Raw genomic sequence first — 20,151 nt, 5'->3', positions numbered from 1 at the left:
AATAGGGTTTGTAAGCTGAGACCTGAGGACAACCCGTGAAAGTTAGCCACATGAAAAAGTTGAGATGAGCATCTAAGGCAAAAGGAATAGGTAGCTTGTGCGAGGACCAAAGATATTTGAGAGAGCAACTTGAGGAAACCAGAAGTTCATCAGCAGGGCTAGAGCACAGTTGGAGCAGTAAAACCGTAAATTAGGTGCCACAGCCAAAGGGGCTCAGATGAGCCATGTTAGGTGTTAAATCTGTAGATCAGTTTGGGGCATATTGCAATCTTAACAATATGAAGTCTTCCAACTCATAAGCATGGGATGTCTTTCTATTTATTTAGGTTTTTTTAAATTTCTTTCAACATGTTTTATAGTTTTCAGAGTATAACTTATACTTCTTTTGGGTTTTTCCTAAGTAACTTTATTTTCTTTGATGCTATTATAAATGGAACTGTTTTCTTAATTTCAGTTTAGTCATTGCTGCTATATAGAAATACAATCTACTTTTGTGTATAGATTCAGTGTCCTACAACCTGGCTGAACCGATTTCTTAGTTCTAATGGTTTTTTGTTCGTTTGTTTTTTAAGTGGATTCCTTAGGATTTTCTAATACAAGATCATGTCATTTGAAAATGGAGATAGTTTTACTTCTTCCTTTTCAATATTGATGCCTTTTGTTTATTTTTCTCACCTAATTGTCCTGATGAGAACTTCCAGTATAATTTTGAATGCAAGTGCTTTTTCCTGATCTTAGGAGGAAAGCATTCAGTCTTTCATCATTTAAATATTATGTTAAGTGTGGATTTTTCTTAGATGCTGTTATCAGGTTGAGGAAGTTTTCTTCTATTTCTAGCTTGTTGACTTTTTTTTTTTTTAAATCATGAGAGAGGATTGAATTTGTCAAATGTTTTCTTCTGCATCTGTTGAGATGACCATGGGTTTTGTTCTTCATTCTGGTGTTACAGTGTTTTACATTAATTAATTTTGGGATGTTAAACCAACTTTACATTCCTGGGATAAATCCCACTTCCTCATGGCTTATAATCCTTTTTATATGCTGCTTAATTTAGTTTGCTTGTATTTAGTTTGTAGTATTTAGTTTGTAGCATTGTTGAGAACTTTTGCATTTATATGTATAAGTGATATTGTTCTATAGTTTTCCTATGATGTCTTTGGTTTGGGTATCAGGGTAACACTGATCTGATAGAATGAATTGGGAAGTGTTCACTCCTCTTATATTTTTTAGTAAGAGTTTGAGAAGAATTGGCATTAATTCTTCTTTATATGTTTGACAGAAATTCACCAGTGAAGTCATTGGACTTGGGCTTTGTGTGTAGTTTTTAAATTGCTAATTGAATTTCTTTACTTATTATAGGTCTTTCCTGATCGTCTATCTCTTCTTCAATTTTAGTAGTTTATGTATTTCTAGGAACTTTTCTATTTCATCTGTTTTTTTATTTCATCTGTTAGCATACAGTTATACATAGCATTCCCTTATAATCCTTTCCATTTCTGGAATATTGCAAATAATGTCTCCTCTTTATTCATTATTTTAGTGAACAAAAATTTAGTGAATAAAAATATTTAGTGAATAAAAATTAAAAAACTCTGACAATACTTTTTTCTTGGAGAGCTTAAAGATTTGACTAATTTGTTGATTTTTTTTGTTTTGTTTTTTTGTTTTTTTTTAAAGAACCGACTTTTGGTTAGGTTTGACTTTCTCTATTGTTTTCCTATTCTAGAATTCCAAATCTAATTGGTGTTTTTTCCTTTCTTCTACTTGCTTTGCACTTAGTTTTCTCTTCTCACTGTCTTAAGATGGAGATTAGGTTGTTGATTTGAGATCTTTCTTCTTTTTTAATGTAGATGTTTACAGTTACAGAATTTCCTCTAAGCACTGCTTTTGTTGCATCCCATATATTTTGGTATGTTGTCCTCATTTTTATTCATCTCAAAGTATTTTCCAATTTCCTTTGTGATTTTTTTTCTTTGAACCATTCGTTATTTAGGAACGTGTTGTTAAATTTCCACACATTTGTGGGGTGCCTGGGTGGCTCAGTCGGTTAAGCGTCTGACTTCAGCTCAGGTCATGATCTCATGGCTTGTGGGTTCCAGTCCCACGTCAGACTCTGTGCTGACAGCTCAGAGCCTGGAACCTGCTTCAAATTCTGTGTCTCCCTCTCTGCTCCTCCCCCACTCACACATTCTCTCAAAAATAAGTAAACATTAAAAAATTGTAAAAAAAAAAAAAAAATTTCCACACATTTGTGAATTCCCAATTTTTTTTGTTATTAATGTCTACTTTCACTCCACTGTGATCAGAGAACGTATTCTATGTAATTTAAATTCTTTTAAATTTACTGAGGCTTGTTTTATAGCCTACCATATGAGTGAACGGAGAATGCTTCTTGTATACATATGTCCTGGTCTGATATGATATAGTCACTCCAGTTTTCTTATGGTTGCTGTTATATATCTTTTTTTACCCAAAACCTATTTGTATATTTGAATCAAAAGTGTGTCTTGTAGACAGCATATAGTTGGGTCTTGTTTTTGTAAAAATCCAGCCAGACAATCTTTACCCTTTGATTGTGTAATTTAACCTACTAACATTTCATGTGATTATTGATATATCTAAATTTATATCTGCCACTTTACTTTTTGTTTTCTATATATCACGTATTTTTTGTTTCTCTATTCCTCCCTTATAGCTTTTTTTAAAACATTAAATGACTATTTTCTAGTGTTAGTTTTAATTCCTGTAATTTTACTCTATTTTTAGAAGTTATTTTCTTTTCTTTTTTAATGTTTATTTATTTATTTTGAGTGAGAGATCGGGAGCATGAGTGGAGGGGGCAGAGAGAGAGGGACAGGGAGAATCCCAAGCAGGCTCCCTGCTTTCAGCACAGAGCCCAACACAGGGCTTGATCTCATGACCTGAGCCAAAATCAAGAGTCAGATGCTTAAACAACTGAGCCACCCAGGTCTCTAGAAGTTATTTTCTTAATGATTTCTCTATGGCTTACCATAACTTATCTGAATCTACTTCATATTTATGCTAACCTAACTGTACCGATACATAAAAATGTTGTTCTCATAAGCTTTCCTCTTTCTCCTTTTTGTGCTGTTATTATATTTCGTGCCTAAATATATGTTACAAACACACCAATGCTTTAACATAATTATTACCTTATAAAATATAAGATTATTAAATAAGCTGAGAAGAAAAAACAAATATATATTTGTAAAGTATATTTACTTTTCATTTAAATTTGATGTGTCAGAAGTCTCATCACTCTCAAAATGCATTATTTAATTTTCTTTTGCAGGGTATTTATTACTATATTTATCATAAAGAAAGAAGAGATTGTAAAACATATAAGTATAGCTTGAAGAATAATAACATATTGAATACTTGCATATAGGGCACCCAGGTTAAGAAATAGAAGCTCTCTGTGTGCCTGTATGTACCCGTTCTTTATATGGTGTCCCATCCTCTTCCCCAAAAGAAGATGACTTTTATATTAATAATCCTTGCATATGAATAATTTCCTTGCTTTTCATTATAGTTTTACCAGGTGTATGTTTATCCTTAATTTGTATAATGTTTATTTCTGAATAACTGAATAGAAAGCCAAGTATAGTTACTAAGGAAAAGTCAAGATTGCCATTAGTAGATGAAGTATTCCTAGAGTAGATAGGTGAATAGTTTCTGGGTCACAACCTAGTTTTATCTCTTGAGAATTTACAAGAGCCATTTTGGGGAATGTCTGTGCCTGTGTACATGGTAAATGTAGTGAGTTATGATAAGCACAGAAGTTACTGCATTTGGGCGTCTGGTTGGGGGTAGTGTAGATCAGGAATGGAGAGTAGGAATTTCATCAGAACAAACTGCAACAAGCCAAGTACAAATAAGAATCTGGGTCAGGTTCACCTGGGCATTCTGACTTCAAGTGAAAAAGATGATATAAGAGCAGAATGGGGGCGCCTGGGTGGCTCAGTCGGTTGAGGGTCCAACTTTGGCTCAGGTCATGATCTCGCAGTTCGTGGTTCGAGCCCCGCATCGGGCTCCGTGTTGACAGCTCAGAGCCTGGAGCCTGCTTCAGATTCTGTGTCTCCCTCTCTCTCTGCCCCTCCCCTGCTCAGGCTCTGTCTATCTGTGTGTGTCTCTCTCTCAAAATAAATAAATGTTAAAAAAAATTTTAAAAACCCAGCAACATGGATCTGGATGATGAAAATCCTCAACAAATCTGTCCCTTGAGTCTCAACTGCTACAAGTGTTTGGATTTCCTGTACATCTTGTGCATAGCTGTCATCCTGGACTTTCCCTTCACTATCCCATTGAGAAATCCTTTTGCCTCAAGCCTGCATTGGACCTTCTGCATATCTTTATTTTCTTGGTTTATACTCTTATTTTGGTAGAGCACATTCTCCTAGCACATTGAAGTCAGATATATAGGAGGCAATTTTTTTTAAAGCCTTGCATTTCTGCAAATGTCTTTATTCTACCCTTAACACCTCATGGATGGTTTGATTGACTGTAGAAACTAGAAATAATTTTCCTTTAGAAATTTGAAGGTATCCCTCCATTGTCTTCTTGCTTCCCTGTGGCTATTGAAAGTTCATACCATTCTCCATTCTAACTCATAATCCTTCTAACTCTTAATCCTTTATATGTCATATTTCTCTCTGTGTCTTTCTGTCTGTCTGTCTCTCTTTCCTTGGAAACTATTAGGATCTATTTCTTGTCCTCAGTGCCTCCAAAGTTCCAGATGATGTGCCTTGGTATCAATATATTTTCATCTTTTTACTTGGCCCTTGGAAGGATCTTCTAATCTGACAACTCCCATCCTTCTTTTCTGGAAAATTTTCTAAATTATTTCACTGATAATAAGCTCCCTCCTATCTTTCTGGAGCTCTCATTTCTCATTATTCAGCTGCTGGGCCTCCTAATCCTCTTATTTTATCCTTCTTTATCTTATATTTTATCCTTTTTTCTCCTATTTACCATCTCTTTGCTTTTTTGAAGATTTACTCAACTTTATATTCCAGAGTTTCTTATATGTTTTTAATACCTAAGAGCTCATTTTTTTCTCTGAATGTTCCTTTTTTATGGTATCCTGTTCTTGCTTCATGATTGCAATATTTTCTCTTTTTTTATGAGTATATTAAGGGAGGTTTTTTTTGGGGGGGGGTAGATGAATAGTCTTCTTCACTTTGCATAACCTGTATATCCTCCAAGTTTTTTTTTCTGAATGTTTCAATCCTTGTCATATATGTTAGAAGCTGTCCTAATTTTTTGATATTCTGTTGTAGAGCAAGGAGATCTTTAAAGTTGTTGTGAATGTAGTAAGTTTAAGATGCTAATTAGATATCCAAGTGTAGGTTATGAGTAAGGCAATTAGATATACAACTCTAGGGCTTAGGGGGGTGGTCCAGAGAATGAAATTTAAGTGCGTTGGTGTATGTAGACAGTATTCAAATTCATGTGATTGGATGAGATTGCTTAGTGGGTGAATGCACATTAAAAAGTAGAAAAAGGCCCAAACCCTGGGGCACTCCAACATTCAGATATCAATTGGAGATATAAATTTGGAAGCCATCAGTGGTCTTTGAAATAATGACCTTCCAGGGGTGCCTGGGTGGCTCAGTCAGTTGAGCGTCTGACTCTTGATTTCAGCTCAGGTCATGATCCCAGAGTCATGGAATCGAGTCCCCCATTGGACTCCACACTGAGCATGGAGCCTGCTTAAGATTCTCTTTCTCCCTCTGCCTCTCTTCCCGCTTGCACTCTCTCTCTCTAAAACAATTTTTTTTTTTAATTAAGAAATGAAATAATGACATTCCTGTTTGTGGAAGAAACTAAGGGAATTACAGATTTCCATGGGAGCTTAAAGTAGCCAAATAACTCAAATGAAGAGCCTACTGAATTCTGTATCTTTTTTTTTATTAAAAAAAAATTTCTCTTAATGTTTATTTATTATTGAGAGAGAGAGAACATGAGCATGGGAGGGGCAGAGAGAGGGGGAGACAGAATCCAAAGCAAGCTCCAGGCTCTGAGCTGTTAGCACAGAGCCCGATGCAGGGCTTGAACTCAAAAACCATGAGATTATGACCTGAGCCAAAGTCAGATGCTCAACCAACTGAGCCACCCAGGCACCCCTGTATCTTTGATAGAGGCACAAGTAAGTACCTTCCTCATTCTCTCCTTAAATACTAAAACATACAGCAATCTAGTGATTCTCAACAAGAGACCATTTTGCCCTGCTTCCCATCAGGGGACATTTGGTAGTGTTGGGGACATTTTGTGGCCGTGACTAGGAAGAAAGTTCTGCTGACATCTAATGGGGTTGGAGGCCAGACATGCTGCTAAACAGCCTACAATGTACAGGGCAGCTGCCCATTATAATCACTCTGCCCAAAATGTCAGTAGTGCTGTGGTTGAGAAGCCTTGAGATAACTCCACCTGTGTAATTTCTCTTCCCATTTGTCACGAGGTTGGGGGGAGAAAACTCTGAAAGTTTCAGTATTAGGGAATATTAAATGTATGTGGCCTATTTAGGTTTAAGAAGTACTGATAATAGGGGCACCTGGGTGGGTCAGTTGGTCAAGCATCAGTCAAGTGTCCAACTTCAGTTCAGGTCATGATCTCATGGTTCATGGGTTCGAGCTCTGCATCAGGCTCTGTGCTGACAGCTCAGAGCCTGGAGCCTGCTTCAGATTCTGTGTCTCCTCTCTCTCTGCCCCTTCCCTGTTCGTGCTCTGTCTCTCTGTTTCTCAAAAATATATTTAAAAATGCTTAAAAAAAAAGTGATAATAGTGTGAAATTTGACCTGACACTTTTTTCATTCCCGATCTTTGTCATTGTATTTGTTCCTTCTTAGTAATCATGTGAGTCCATGCATGGGACTGAGTACAAAACGAGTAACACAGATTGTCCTTTTGTGGCCCAAATTTTGAACCTATATGAGAAGAAGATATATATTAAATATGCCCTTGAAATAAAGTGATTTTTCCTTTCAGATGGCTTCAGTAACTGAGATGGTTGGCCAAAAATTAAAACAAAGCTAAAATTAGTCTCATCTCTGATGAGAGTGTTTTTGACACTGTTGGTTTGAAAATGTTCTGGACTGGATCTATGCAGCTACAATCTTAAGGTCTTTTTACATTAAATGATCCTTTTCAATACATTGTTGCTTACTAATTTTCCTATCATTGCTCCTGCTTGACATGGTTTAGAACTCAATCAATGGTTTAAATATTAGCTTACAGGCCCCTGTTCAAAAAAATGTGTTGCAACAACATGTATGTCAGCAACATCACTTCATGAGAGAGTTCATTAACTACTCACACAAGGCCATTAGTCCCGACAAAAGTATAAAGTCTAACATTATAGCTATAAAACTCTTGCTTATCAAAATCTAAAACTGTTATGATAGAACAGTTTTTAAAGTTGCTGTTGTGAATGAACATTTGACATCTCAGAATTTTATCAATTTCTGCTTGCATTTTACCGTAGAGAACATTTTCACTAATACTTTGCATAAAATGTACTACCTATTATTTCCATGGAACAAAGAACAGTAAGTCATAAGGAGATGGCAACATCCCCAGGGTCAGAGAAGCAATGCCGAAATTCTTTGTTTCCTGTTGCATACAAAATGAAATCCAGGCTCATTAACTTGGCATTCAGGGCCATCCACAACCTGCCCTCAACCTGCCTTTCAACATTATCTTCCTTGGCCCACCTTTTCATTCATTCATTTGGCAACAACTTGTTGAGTGTCTAAGTATCCTTTGGACAGTGTAATAAGTTCTGGGGTATATCCCCATTATATATGTTAGACCCAGTACCTGTCCTCATGGAACTTATAGTCTAGAGAGAAAAACAGTCAAGTGAAGATGCAATTACAAAACCCAATAACCTAACTACTAGCCACCCAATATACCTAGAGACTTGGCAGTTCAGGATGGGACCATTCGTGCAATTGAATGCAGACTTAAGGAAGCCTAAGACAGCAATAGCTTCATTGCTCCCTTGCCCATGCCCTGGTTGTCGACATTGAGGAGTCATTTCTAGTCCTAGAGTTCCCTGGAAACATTTCAGCATTTGGGGAGCTGCCTTGGGACTTTAGACCTGCTCTACAGTGGATCAGTACAGACCTCGTGGGCCTCATTCAACCAGACCCATTCCATGGAAGCCTCAGAACCACTTCCATATCTGAGACATTCTACATGAGATCCAGGATGATAGTCCCTTCCCATGCTCCTTAAAATTAGAATGTAGAGCCTGAGACAGGGAGACATTCCTTGCAAGTGAGTTTATTACAAGACTTCTCTCAAGAGAACCTGTAAGCAGTAAGGGAAGCTGCACGGGGCAGGGCAAGAAGTAAGCAAAGATGTGGTTATCAGCTGAGGTCTAGCTTCACCCCGACCCTACCAGGGTGCTCTGTAGCATGGATGCTACCACGAAGTTGTCCCACCTTGAAGCAAGGAAGGTAGGCTGTTGTGCCCCCAGAATCAATCAGTTATTGACTATGAACCAATCCCAGACAGAGATGTAACATCTCAAGCATTTCTGGGCAAGCTGTCATCTGTGGCTGAGGTGAATTACTTGGAGAAGGGGGCAAGTGAGAAACTTTAACAGCCAGCACTCAAGGTATCTATAGAATGGTTGCACCAAGCCCAGTAAGGGGGATCTGGTCATGGCATCAACTGCATCTACTACACCCAGAAAATGTGCAAGACCAGAGCAGCCTCCAAGTATTTTGTGTCTGTGTCCAGCTTTGAAACATTTTTCTAGAGACTCCCATTTGGGTGTCTTTTCTGCTTTACTCATCAATATCTGCTTTATATTTCAAATCCCAAAATTACTTGTAGACATTCAAAGGTTATGATTTAAATTCTTAGCTTTCCTTCTCAGTGATCCCACTATCTAATGTTAATAATTAACCTGAAGACTAATTTAACCAAAATTTTCAAGCTGAGTTCACAAAAAGGAGGACAATTTCCAGAAAGTTGTCAACAGCTTAATGCTACCCCAGGCATGGACATTTTAAGTGTAGTCTGTATTTTTTTCTACTTGGGAAAAAGTTGGGCACAAGAGCAAACGTAAGTGAAAAATCCCGTTTTCATTTGCAACGTGTTTTGGTTATGCTTTTATAGAAAACAGAACTCAATCACTGCCACATGAAATTAATTTTCTACTTCTGAAAACTCCAGGTTAGCTTCTTCTTTTCTCTATTGTCCAATGCTGTTACTCTGTTTTCTGTATGAGTACTTTGTGAACACCACATGACTTGTATTCAAAAACTTTGTATTTTTCCCAAGCTGTTACCTCTGCTCCGGGGAAGGGTAACTTACTGATTGGGATTTTGATTAAAAAAGGTTCTTCAAAAGACAGAAGCATGATCCCTATTTGCATTTCTTATAGTGGACTCTATTACATACCCCCCCCCCCCCCCGGCTGCAACTGATCAAAACCACTTGGATCTGCCTCCTTGAAATCTCATCCTTTGGATACTTTCAGGAAGCTATCCTGGCTTCGTCATAGATAATAAAACATTGAGAAATAAAATATATGTTGTTAAATATAAGAAACAGTGCTAATTTCAGTTGATTCTCCTAAGTGAAGTGTTTTTAAAAAATTATGTTTTATTAACAGTCTCTGTAATTTTACTGTTTCAACAGGTATGTTGTCTCAGCCCCTAAAGTATTCTATGTTGGAGCCTCTGAAAATGTAGTAATTCAAGTTCATGGATACACGGACTCATTTGCTGTGACCATTGCTATTAAAAGTTATCCTGATAAAAGTTTTACATATTCTTCTGGCCAAGTTAATTTGTCTCCAGAAAATAAATTCCAAAGCTCTGTAAACTTAACTGTATGTATTCTTATCATAGTTTCTTTTATATGCCAAGTGTTTCTTTATAAAACACACATTGATCCTTTTTTACATGTAGGTATAAAAATGTGTTACATCATACTATTAAGTGCATTGACTAGTTGAGAAGAGATAAGTGTCATATGTTTATATACATAAGTAAGTGGGAAATGTTAAGAATCTGCTTCTGATTTGCAGGCAATGTAAAGAAATGTAAAAGTGTGAATGAAGCAGATTAAGGTTATTAATATGAAAAGATTTGATGACATGAGGTGAAAACAAAATCAGCCACCACATATACCTGCTTAAAAAATTTCAAGATAAATACAGTGGGGCCCCCCCGCCCCATCAGCTGTTTTACTTTTTGTGGTTTGAGTTAACCATGGTGAACCATGGTGTCCAGAAGCAGATGATCGTTCTTCTGATGTATCATCAGGTCAATAGTTGTCTAACACTATGTCATGTGTTTGCGTCATTCACCTCACTTCATCCCGTCACATAGGCATTTTATCATCTCACATCATTACAAGGAGAAGGGTGAGTATAGTACAGTAAGATATTTTGAGAGAAAAAGAGACCACATGTGTATAACATTTATTACAGTACATTGTTATAATTCTGTTTTATTATTAGTTATGGTAATCTCTTACTGTGCCTAATTTATATACTAAACTTTATCATAGGTATTATGTATAGGAAAAAAAAACAATATTTATAGAGTTTGTACTATCCACAGCTTCAGGCACCTAGTCTTGTAATGTATCCTCCACGGATAAACTGTACCAGAAAGAAATAATTAAATACTTAAATTTTATATATTCAGAGGGAAAAAATAAGAGGAAGAGAAACATAGACATAGATTTGACTCTGTTGATCTAAAAAACTCAAAGAAGTGAACAGAGAACAATTTGAACATTTGTTTTCCTGAATTATGTACAACGTTTTAACCTCTTTGTTCTACAAAATTAATTTTCTCCTAAAGTATATACCTATCATAGGCTTTTTGTACTTTCAGTTTGGATTTGAATCAAGTAAGTTTTTCAAACAGATTTGTGAACAACGTTCAAGGAAAATTAGAGACATGTCCACAACCCTTTTCCTCACCCTTTAATAGATATGTTCTATTAAAAATTGAATTTTGGAGTTCTCTTTCCCATCTTGCAAGATGGCAGGCGAAAACGCTGAGAAGCCGGATGCTAAGGAGAAGAAACCTGAAGCCAAGAAGGCTGATGCTGGTGGCAAGGTTAAGAAGGGTAACCTCAAGGCTAAAACGCCAAAGAAGGGGAAGCCCCACTGCAGCCGAAACCCTGTCCTAGTCAGAGGAATTGGCAGATATTCCCAATCGGCTATGTATTCAAGAAAGGCCATGTACAAGAGGAAGTATTCAGCAGCTAAATCCAGGATTGAAAAGAAAAAGAAGGAAAAGGTTCTTGCTACTGTCACAAAACCAGTTGGTGGTGATAAGAATGGTGGTACCCGAGTGGTTAAACTTCGCAAAATGCCTAGGTATTATCCTACTGAAGATGTGCCTCGGAAGCTGTTGAGCCACGGCAAAAAACCTTTTAGTCAGCATGTGAGGAAACTGCGAGCTAGCATCACTCCTGGGACCATTTTGATCATCCTCACTGGGCGCCACAGAGGCAAGAGAGTGGTTTTCCTGAAGCAACTGAGCAGTGGCTTGCTACTTGTGACTGGACCTCTGTCCCTTAATCGAGTTCCTCTGCGTAGAACACACCAGAAATTTGTCATTGCCACCTCCACCAAAATTGATATCAGCAATGTGAAAATCCCCAAACACCTCACTGATGCTTACTTCAAGAAGAAGAAGCTGCGTAAGCCCAGACACCAGGAAGGTGAGATCTTCGACACGGAGAAAGAGAAATACGAGATTACAGAGCAGCGCAAGGTTGATCAGAAAGCTGTGGACTTGCAAATTCTGCCAAAAATCAAAGCCGTTCCTCAGCTTCAGGGCTACCTCCGCTCTGTGTTTGCTCTCACGAATGGAGTTTACCCTCACAAATTGGTGTTCTAAATTTCTTACAAAGAACCTAATTAAATAACAGATCCATCAAAAAAAAAAAAATTGAATTTTGTTCAGTGATTGTCATTTTTAACAGACATTAAATCTGGATAATTTTTTGAAGTAATTGTTTCAAACTAAATTTGAGAAGAAACTGAAATACATTTTTTCAGGAACACCTCTGTATTTGCTGTTTTATTTTACAAAATTTTTGTTACAAATAAACAATTATTCAACTCATTTTCATAGCTACCTAAAAGATAAATGCTTTTGTTATCTTAAGATTATAATATTCCTTCTTTAACTTTGTTTTTAAACAGATACAACCAAAAGATTTATCTGGAGGACCAAATGCAGTTTCATATGTATATTTAGAAGTTGTATGTGATCATTTTTCAAAAGCAACAAAAATTCCACTCCGCTATGACAATGGATTTATCCTCATTCAGACAGACAAATCTGTTTACAATTCACATGAGTCAGGTATAATAGAGAGGGAATCTTAATTTCTGGGGGGAAAAAAAGTGGGATGACCTAATTAATGGTATTGAGACCAATGGATTTTATCTTTGGGGGGGGGAATGGAATTAATTCCCAAATTTATACCATACACAAAACTAGAGTTGACAAACTAAAGGTTAAATTTTACATTATAAAAACAAAGAATCAGCAAAATATGAATATAATTTGGAGGTAAGGAAGACCTTTCTTAGAATGATACCAAGTCTCCTTTTAAATTCTTTTTTTAATTTGAAGTGACGTATTATAGAACTTAATACAAGAGGCTGAATTTTAACTTGAAAACAATCTCATGTTTATTCTCAATATCCTCTTCTTTTACGAATAGAATTTCAATTTCACATTAACGTAGAAAATTGTGAACCAAATTACAAAATGCACCTAGCAATGTTTGTCTCCCGTGTTTCTGTTCGAAACAGCTTTAGTCTTCTTCAGGTAAATTCCCTTTTAGAAATTATCTCAAGGGAGAGAAGGCAGGTGAAGTAACGGGTATATTGAATGCTGCAGTGCTTTCTGAATTGCCATTAAAGATGATGGCGATGGTGATGATGCTAATTAGGTGACCGAGGATGGAGGTCACCTCCATAATTTTAGCAACAGTACAAGCTCCCTGCCAGTACACATTAACTGCTCTTTAGACACTCAGAGCTGTTTCTTGGAAGCCTGTTGCAAAAATCACTGCGTGTCTAAGGAGAGATGAGACTCTCCCCCTGCTATGCATTTAGGTACTTCATTACACCTTGAGGTATGCAGATTCTTGCCTGCATTTTTTCTGCTAGAGAATGCTTCACTGGGTCTGTTGACACAAATAACCACTTATGTTCCTCCTCTATTCTATAATAATTTCAGATACCAGGGAGCTGCAGTCTTTCTTATCTATCAGTGGTTAAAAAATACAAAAAGTTAATGGGGCACCTGGGTGACTCAGTCGGTTAAGTGTCCAACTCTTGATTTCCGTTCAGGTCATGATCTCATGGTTTGTGAATTTGAACACCTCATCAGGCTCTGTGCTGACGGCATGGAACCTGCTTGGTATTCTGTCTCCCTCTCTCTCTTCCCCTCTCCCGCTTGCTCTGTCTCTCAAAATAAATAAAAATAAACTAAAAAAATAAAAAAGTTCGAGTGAAAATACTCAGTAAGTTGAATCATATCTTAAGTACATAAAGAGGAATATTTAAAAGAACCCATTCAGGAAATTTTTGGTAAAAGAACATTTTTTTATTTTTTCACTTTAAAGTTCACATCCAATATTCTAACTCAGCTTTTCCCTTTTTTTTTTTTTTTTTTTTTTTTTTTGTAAAGTAAGCTCTATGCCCAAAGTGGGACTTGAATTGAATTCACGACCCTGAGATGAAGAACCACGTGATTCTACTGACTAAGCCAACCAGACACCCCTAATTCATCTTTTCCTTTAAACTAGGATTTTATGTTTGGGGTTTCTAAATTTTAATCTAGATTTCATGACCCTCATGTTATAGGGTTATTAATGATATTGTCAGAGCATTTAAGAGTTGAACAGAGTTTCTAATAATGACAATTTTTTTTTCTTGTAGTAAAAGTTAGAATTTATTCATTGGACAAAGACCTAAAGCCATCACAAAGAGAAGTTACCATAACTTTTATAGTGAGTATGCCTTTAATTTAAATCAAATTTTAACCTTGGCATTTTCATTATATGAATAGTTTTCCTTACTATAACACAAGTCAAGTGTGGCATTAATTTATTCAGTATTGTATAGAGGCAGGCATTTATTTAGCACCTGTTGTGGGTGCAACCTGGTAATCTTATGCTTCTTTTATCCTGATTGCTAATTTTTGTGTATACATTAAATAGTGAAATATATTTTATATGGCCCCATTAAAAAACACCCTTTAGTGACTCCATCTCCAAAGTGGATGTAGTTAATTAGTTTGTATCCTCTTGCCATCTGTGAAGAAGCATGGGCAGATGTAGTGAGGGTTCTAGAAGTATAAATTGTGGTACCTTGAGATGTGCATGGCATGCAGTATATCATTACAACAGTCTTATGCAATCAACATAATCATTTCCTTTTTATGGAAGAAAAGGCTGAGGGTTAAAGAAGTTAAGTAACCACTGAGATCATACTGATACTAATGAGTTGAATCAGGATTCAAACCCAGGTCTGTCTGTCTCCAGAACCTTAGCACTTAGCTCTCTTGATTTGTTTGGGGGATTATGGGATGTGTCTTTCTGTGGATATTTGAGTTTAGCCAACCTGACAAGCATACATAATATGGTAAACCAAGTAAAGGATAATGTATTGTCAATAACAGGCCAGCTTGAACAGGAGGCAAAGCTAGAGACGATTACTAAATTATTCTAGAGGGACTTCTGAAGGGACAAAGCCTGGTCCTGCGCTGGTTTTAATGGAAACCATGGAGAGAGTTTGATAGAAGTGGGATGGTGTCTCAGATGTCATGGAGCCAGGAAGAAGCACAATGTGGAGATGACCACGACAGTGGCTTGGCCACAGCAGACTGACCCAGAAACACTTTAGGGAGAGACAGTGACCACAATGAAGCATTATTTTACATTTGGGGACTTGCGGGGGGACAGACAGACTCAAGTGAACCTGTTGAGATTCTTCACAAATCCCATCATTCTCTTGTCAGAGGTCCCCCTGGAGGTAAGACATTGAACAGGTAGAGGCTGCTGCTTTGGCATGCCCTGACGTGTTCAGGTTTGATCTTGAAGAAACATGGAGCCAAAGAAGCCTTGTGCGCATGGCACAACATTATGAAAATAGTGTTTGAAGATTATCCACAAGTCCTGTTCAGGAAGAAGGGTGGTGGAAAAAAGCCTTGCTGGGAGTTGCTTAATGTATCTTAAATATTTACTACTTACACACCTGTTCAAAATATGTTTTTTGTGCCTTAGAAGTTAGTCTTTCTTAACAAGCCTGACCAGGTGTCATCACCTCAATGCCAGGCCAACATTGCATGTGCTTAATTTCAACAAAGTTCCTTAGCATTTACTGAATATTTCTATAAGACTGTCAACCGCATGTCATGTTTATGTGTAACTTCGGTACTTATAGTTGTTTTAAAAAATAAAACTTGCTTTTCTTTTCACTCAAAGGATCCAGCAGGGTCAGAAGTTGCCATGGTAGGAGAAAAAAATTATACTGGAATTATCACTTTTCCTGACTTCAAGATTCCATTTAATCCTAAGTATTTATTTTATTTTATTTTATTTTATTTTATTTTATTTTATTTTATTTTATTTTATGCAGATAATGGGTTTTTTTTATTGAATAACTGATCTGTGTAGTTGCTGAGACCACTATGTACAGACACAAGAGAAGGTGTTTTATTTCTTGGTCTCTTCTTACATGAAAGTGAAGGGCAATGTGTTTAAAAACAAGTGAATTTTCATGAAATCCTAAGTATTTTAACTTATTTTGGGGTAAAGTTGTTTCTCTTAAAAGCAGTGGAGGTGTCTGGGGTAATTGAACAGTCTGTGGAACCATTTACGTGTGACTGAAAGGTGCTGATGTACACAAAGATTTGTTCTGGCTATCCTTATCAGGCCCTATTGAGTATCCTTCCAACAGAAAGGAAGGTGGAGCCTGCTTGGGCTCTTGTGCATTGAGGCAGGGGGCCTGATGTAATAATGCCAGCTGTAAGCACCAAGCTAGTCTGCTGTATTCAGTTCAGTGAGCACCTTTTACAACAAAGTCCAGGCAGTAGACACTGTGGGAGACAGACCCTACCCCCTAAATGCCGAGAGTACAATAGAAGAAAGAAAAAAAATGTACAAAAGGAAGATGTCCACTAACATGTGTTTAATATTCTATAGTAGATTTGGAATTTTCTCTGACATTTATTCCCAGAACTTGGAAGATATTTTGAGATCCAATTTGAGAGTTACATTGCATAATGTCTTGAAAATGTAACACCTCAAAGCGGTATTTTACTGCAGTAAAAGAACTGACATTTATGGATCCTCTACTGTGTACCAAGCACTCTGCTAAGTTCTTTCTTATTGCCATTTTCAAGATAAAGAAATTAAGGCTCAGATAAATGTTTAGGCCTGTTCAAAACCACCCGACTTTAAATGGTGGACCTGAAATGGGAACCCAGATCTCTCTGGCCAGGTTCTTCCGTACTCTTTCCTTCTACCACACTGTCCCTCTAAAAGGAATTTCACTCTGGCCTCAGTTGTAAAATTTTCAAAACTATATATTTGTACCATTTTGGTAAGTTTCACCTGATCAAATGGTCCTAGAAATGTACCCTTGACTTTCTGGCATGTTATATAGTGTAACATATATTAATATGTTTAAACTTTAAGCTTGGTTCATCAAATGAAAAAACAATGCCTTTAAATGAAAAACATTTTCTAGCTAAATACTATGATATACTAGAGAGTGAGTCAGTAATATGAAAATAAATTTCAGTATATTTACAACTCCACCCAAAGTGCATATTTTTGTTTATAATTTTAAAACATCTTTCAAAAATAGTCTATTAATTAGGTGGTGCATAAATCTGAAACTGCTGTCAGGGTCGTCTAAACATGAAGTTGTGGTCAAGGGTTTTGGAGCCAGAGTAACAAAGTTTGAATCCCAGTCCCACCACCTACTAGCTCTGTGTCCCTGAGTAAGTTACTTCACCTCTGTGAGCCTCATTTCTCTGATGATAAAATGGGGATAATAATATAACTTGTTCTATGGTATTTTTTGAGGATTGAATGAGTTAATACATGTAAAGCTCTTAAAACGGTGCTTGGCCTATACTAAGTGCTCATTTGAATGTTACCTACAGTCATTGGATGAGTTAGAGATACATTACTTGGTGATACTTAAAGTTTTAAATGTATTTCTTTCACAGATACGGTTCATGGACAATTAAAGCTAAATACAAAGAGGACTTCACAACAACAGCAGTTGCAATGTTTGAAGTTAAAAGCCATGGTAATTTCTCATAAGTTACTGACATTTCCAATGTGTATTTTTGAAAACTGTTCTCAATAATTTCATAGACTAAAGACTCATTAAAGAATAAATACAGGGCAGTGAGGAGTGGTAGACAGAAGTGGACTGGGGGACAGAAGACCAAAGACCTGGGGCTCTTAGTCTGGCTCACCTCAATTCGGTCACTGAACGCTCTGAACCTTGTTCCCTCGTCGTTATTCTGCAGAGAATCAAGTCCTGTAAGGAAGTAGGATTAGATAATGTTCTTGCAAGAACCATGGTTCTCTGACACTCTTAGGGATCATCTAGTCTGACCCCCTTGTCTGAAAATGAGGCCGGGTGAGGAGGGTCAGGCCCAGAGAAATGGGAAGACTGGTCTAGGTTTCACAACCACTTTGTCCAGGCCGACAAGGAGAATGGCACCTCCGACTTAGCCAGTGCTCCTTCCCATCAGCTGTAAAAATCAATGCTGTGTTTGGAAAATTACAATGTTTAGAAAAAAAATAAAGTATAACTTACTTTGGAAATATTAATTGTACTAATAACTAACTTATTAATAATTCCTTCTGTTCATTTCTCATAGGGGCTAGATTATTAATTTGTATGCTCTTATGTAAATTTCCTTTTTTTTTAAAATATGAAATTTATTGTCAAATTGGTTTCCATACAACACCCAGTGCTCACTCATCCCAACAGGTGCCCTCCTCAATACCCATCACCCACCCACTCCTCCCTCCCACCCTCCATAAACCCTCAGTTTGTTCTCAGTATTTAGGAGTCTCTTATGTTTTGGCTCCCTCCCTCTCTAACCATTTTTTTTCCTTCCCCTCCCCCATGGTCTTCTGTTAAGTTTCTCAGGATCCACATAGGAGTGAAAACATATGGAATCTGTCCTTCTCTGTATGACTTATTTCACTTAACGTAACACTCTCCAGTTCCATCCACGTTGCTACAAAAGGCCATATTTTGTTCTTTCTCATTGCCATGTAGTATTCCATTGTGTATATAAACCACAATTTCTTTATCCATTCATCAGTTAATGGACACTTAGGCTCTTTCCATAATTTAGCTATTGTTGAGAGTGCTGCTATAAATATTGGGGTACAAGTGCCCCTATGCATCAGTACTCCTGTATCCCTTGGTTAATTCCTAGCAGTGTTATTGCTGGGGTAGGTCTATTTTTAATTTTTTGAGGAACCTCCACACTGTTTTCCAGAACGGCTGCACAAGTTTGCATTCCCATTAACAGTGCAAGAAGGTTCCCGTTTCTCCACATCCTCTCCAGCATCTATAGTCTCCTGATTTGTTCATTTTAGCCACTCTGACTGGCGTGAGGCGATATCTGAGTGTGGTTTTGATTTGTATTTCCCTGATGAGGAGCAACGTTGAGCATCTTTTCATGTGCCTGTTGGCCATCTGGATGTCTTCTTTAGAGAAGTGCCTATTCACGTTTTCTGCCCATTTCTTCACTAGATTATTTGTCTTTTGGGTGTGGAGTTTGGTGAGCTCTTTATAGATTTTGGATACTAGCCCTTTGTCCGATATGTCATTTGCAAATATCTTTTCCCATTCCGTTGGTTGCCTTTTAATTTTGTTGATTGTTTCCTTTGCAGGGCAGAAGCTTTTTATCTTCATGAGGTCCCAATAGTTCATTTTTCTTTTAATTCCCTTGCCTTTGGGGATGTGTCAAGTAAGAAGCTGCTGCGGCTGAGGCCAGAGAGGTTTTTCCCTGCTTTCTCCTCTAGGGTTTTGATGGTTTCCTGTCTCACACTCAGGTCCTTTATCCATTTTGAGTTTGTTTTTGTGAATGGTGTAAGAAAGTGGTCTAGTTTCATCTTTCTGCATGTTGCTGTCCAGTTCTCCCAGCACCATTTGTTAAAGAGACTTTTTTCCACTGGATAGTCTTTCCTGCTTTGTCAAAGATTAGTTGGCCATATTTTTGTGGGTCTAGCTCTGGGGTTTCTGTTCTATTCCATTGGTCTATGTGTCTGTTTTTGTGCCAATACCATGCTGTCTTGATGATTACAGCTTTGTAGTAGAGGCTAAAGTCTGGGATTGGGATACCTCCTGCTTTGGTCTTCTTCAAAATTACTTTGGCTGTTCAGGGCCTTTTGTGGTTCCATACAAATTTTAGAATTGCTTGTTCTAGCTTCGAGAAGAATGCTGGTGCAATTTTGATTGGGATTGCATTGAATGTGTAGATCACTTTGGGTAATATTGACATTTTAACAATATTTATTCTTCCAATCCACGAGCACGGAATGTTTTTCCGTTTCTTTATATCTTCTTCAATTTCCTTCATAAGCTTTCTATAGTTTTCAGCATACAGATCTTTTACATCTTTGGTTAGGTTTATTCCTAGGTATTTTATACTTCTTGGTGCAATTGTGAATGGGATCAGTTTATTTGTCTTTCTGTTTCTTCATTATTAGTGTATAAGAATGCAACTGATTTCTGTACATTGATTTTGTATCCTGCGACTTTGCTAAATTCATGTATCAGTTCTAGCAGACTTTTGGTGGAGTCTATCGGATTTTCCATGTATAATATCATGTCATCTGCAAAAAGTGAAAGCTTAACTTCATCTTTGCCAATTTTGATGCCTTTGATTTCCTTTTGTTGTCTGATTGCTGATGCTAGAACTTCCAACACTATGTTAAACAACAGAGGTGAGAGTGTACATCCCTGTCGTGTTCCTGATTTCAGGGAGAAAGCTCTCAGTTTTTCCCCATTGAGGATGATATTAGCTGTGGGCTTTTCATAAATGGCTTTTATGATGTTTAAGTATGTTCTTTCTATCCCGACTCT

General features: G+C 37.1%; 2 protein-coding genes across 7 annotated transcripts in view; both read left to right on the top strand.

Moving 5' to 3' along the window:
- Positions 1 to 20,151, top strand: part of LOC122204766 (complement C5-like) — a 57,085-nt gene that overhangs the window by 5,118 nt on the left and 31,816 nt on the right. For 5 of the 6 annotated variants that reach the window (XM_042912449.1, XM_042912448.1, XM_042912447.1 and 2 more), the window contains 5 exons: positions 10,066 to 10,404; positions 12,208 to 12,370; positions 13,960 to 14,030; positions 15,507 to 15,598; positions 17,261 to 17,343. In XM_042912449.1, coding sequence (XP_042768383.1) covers positions 10,324 to 10,404; positions 12,208 to 12,370; positions 13,960 to 14,030; positions 15,507 to 15,598; positions 17,261 to 17,343 — 490 coding nt within the window. In that variant the 5' untranslated portion in view covers positions 10,066 to 10,323. Of the gene's footprint in view, positions 1 to 8,994; positions 9,096 to 9,674; positions 9,868 to 10,065; positions 10,405 to 12,207; positions 12,371 to 13,959; positions 14,031 to 15,506; positions 15,599 to 17,260; positions 17,344 to 20,151 lie in introns of those variants that run through there. The other variant, XM_042912446.1, reaches the window with a different exon arrangement.
- Positions 11,033 to 11,950, top strand: LOC122204768 (60S ribosomal protein L6-like). The gene has a single exon (XM_042912453.1). The coding sequence runs from the start codon at positions 11,033 to 11,035 to the stop codon at positions 11,897 to 11,899; it is 867 nt and encodes a 288-aa protein (XP_042768387.1). The 3' UTR covers positions 11,900 to 11,950.

Source organism: Panthera leo, chromosome D4 (assembly GCF_018350215.1).
Source record: "Panthera leo isolate Ple1 chromosome D4, P.leo_Ple1_pat1.1, whole genome shotgun sequence".
Taxonomy (NCBI): domain Eukaryota; kingdom Metazoa; phylum Chordata; class Mammalia; order Carnivora; family Felidae; genus Panthera; species Panthera leo.
This window is presented reverse-complemented; position numbering and strand designations above follow the sequence as displayed.

Bases quoted from the DNA above. Each gene is read 5' to 3' on its own strand.
- LOC122204768 (XM_042912453.1), top strand. From the start codon at position 11,033: ATGGCAGGCGAAAACGCTGAGAAGCCGGATGCTAAGGAGAAGAAACCT.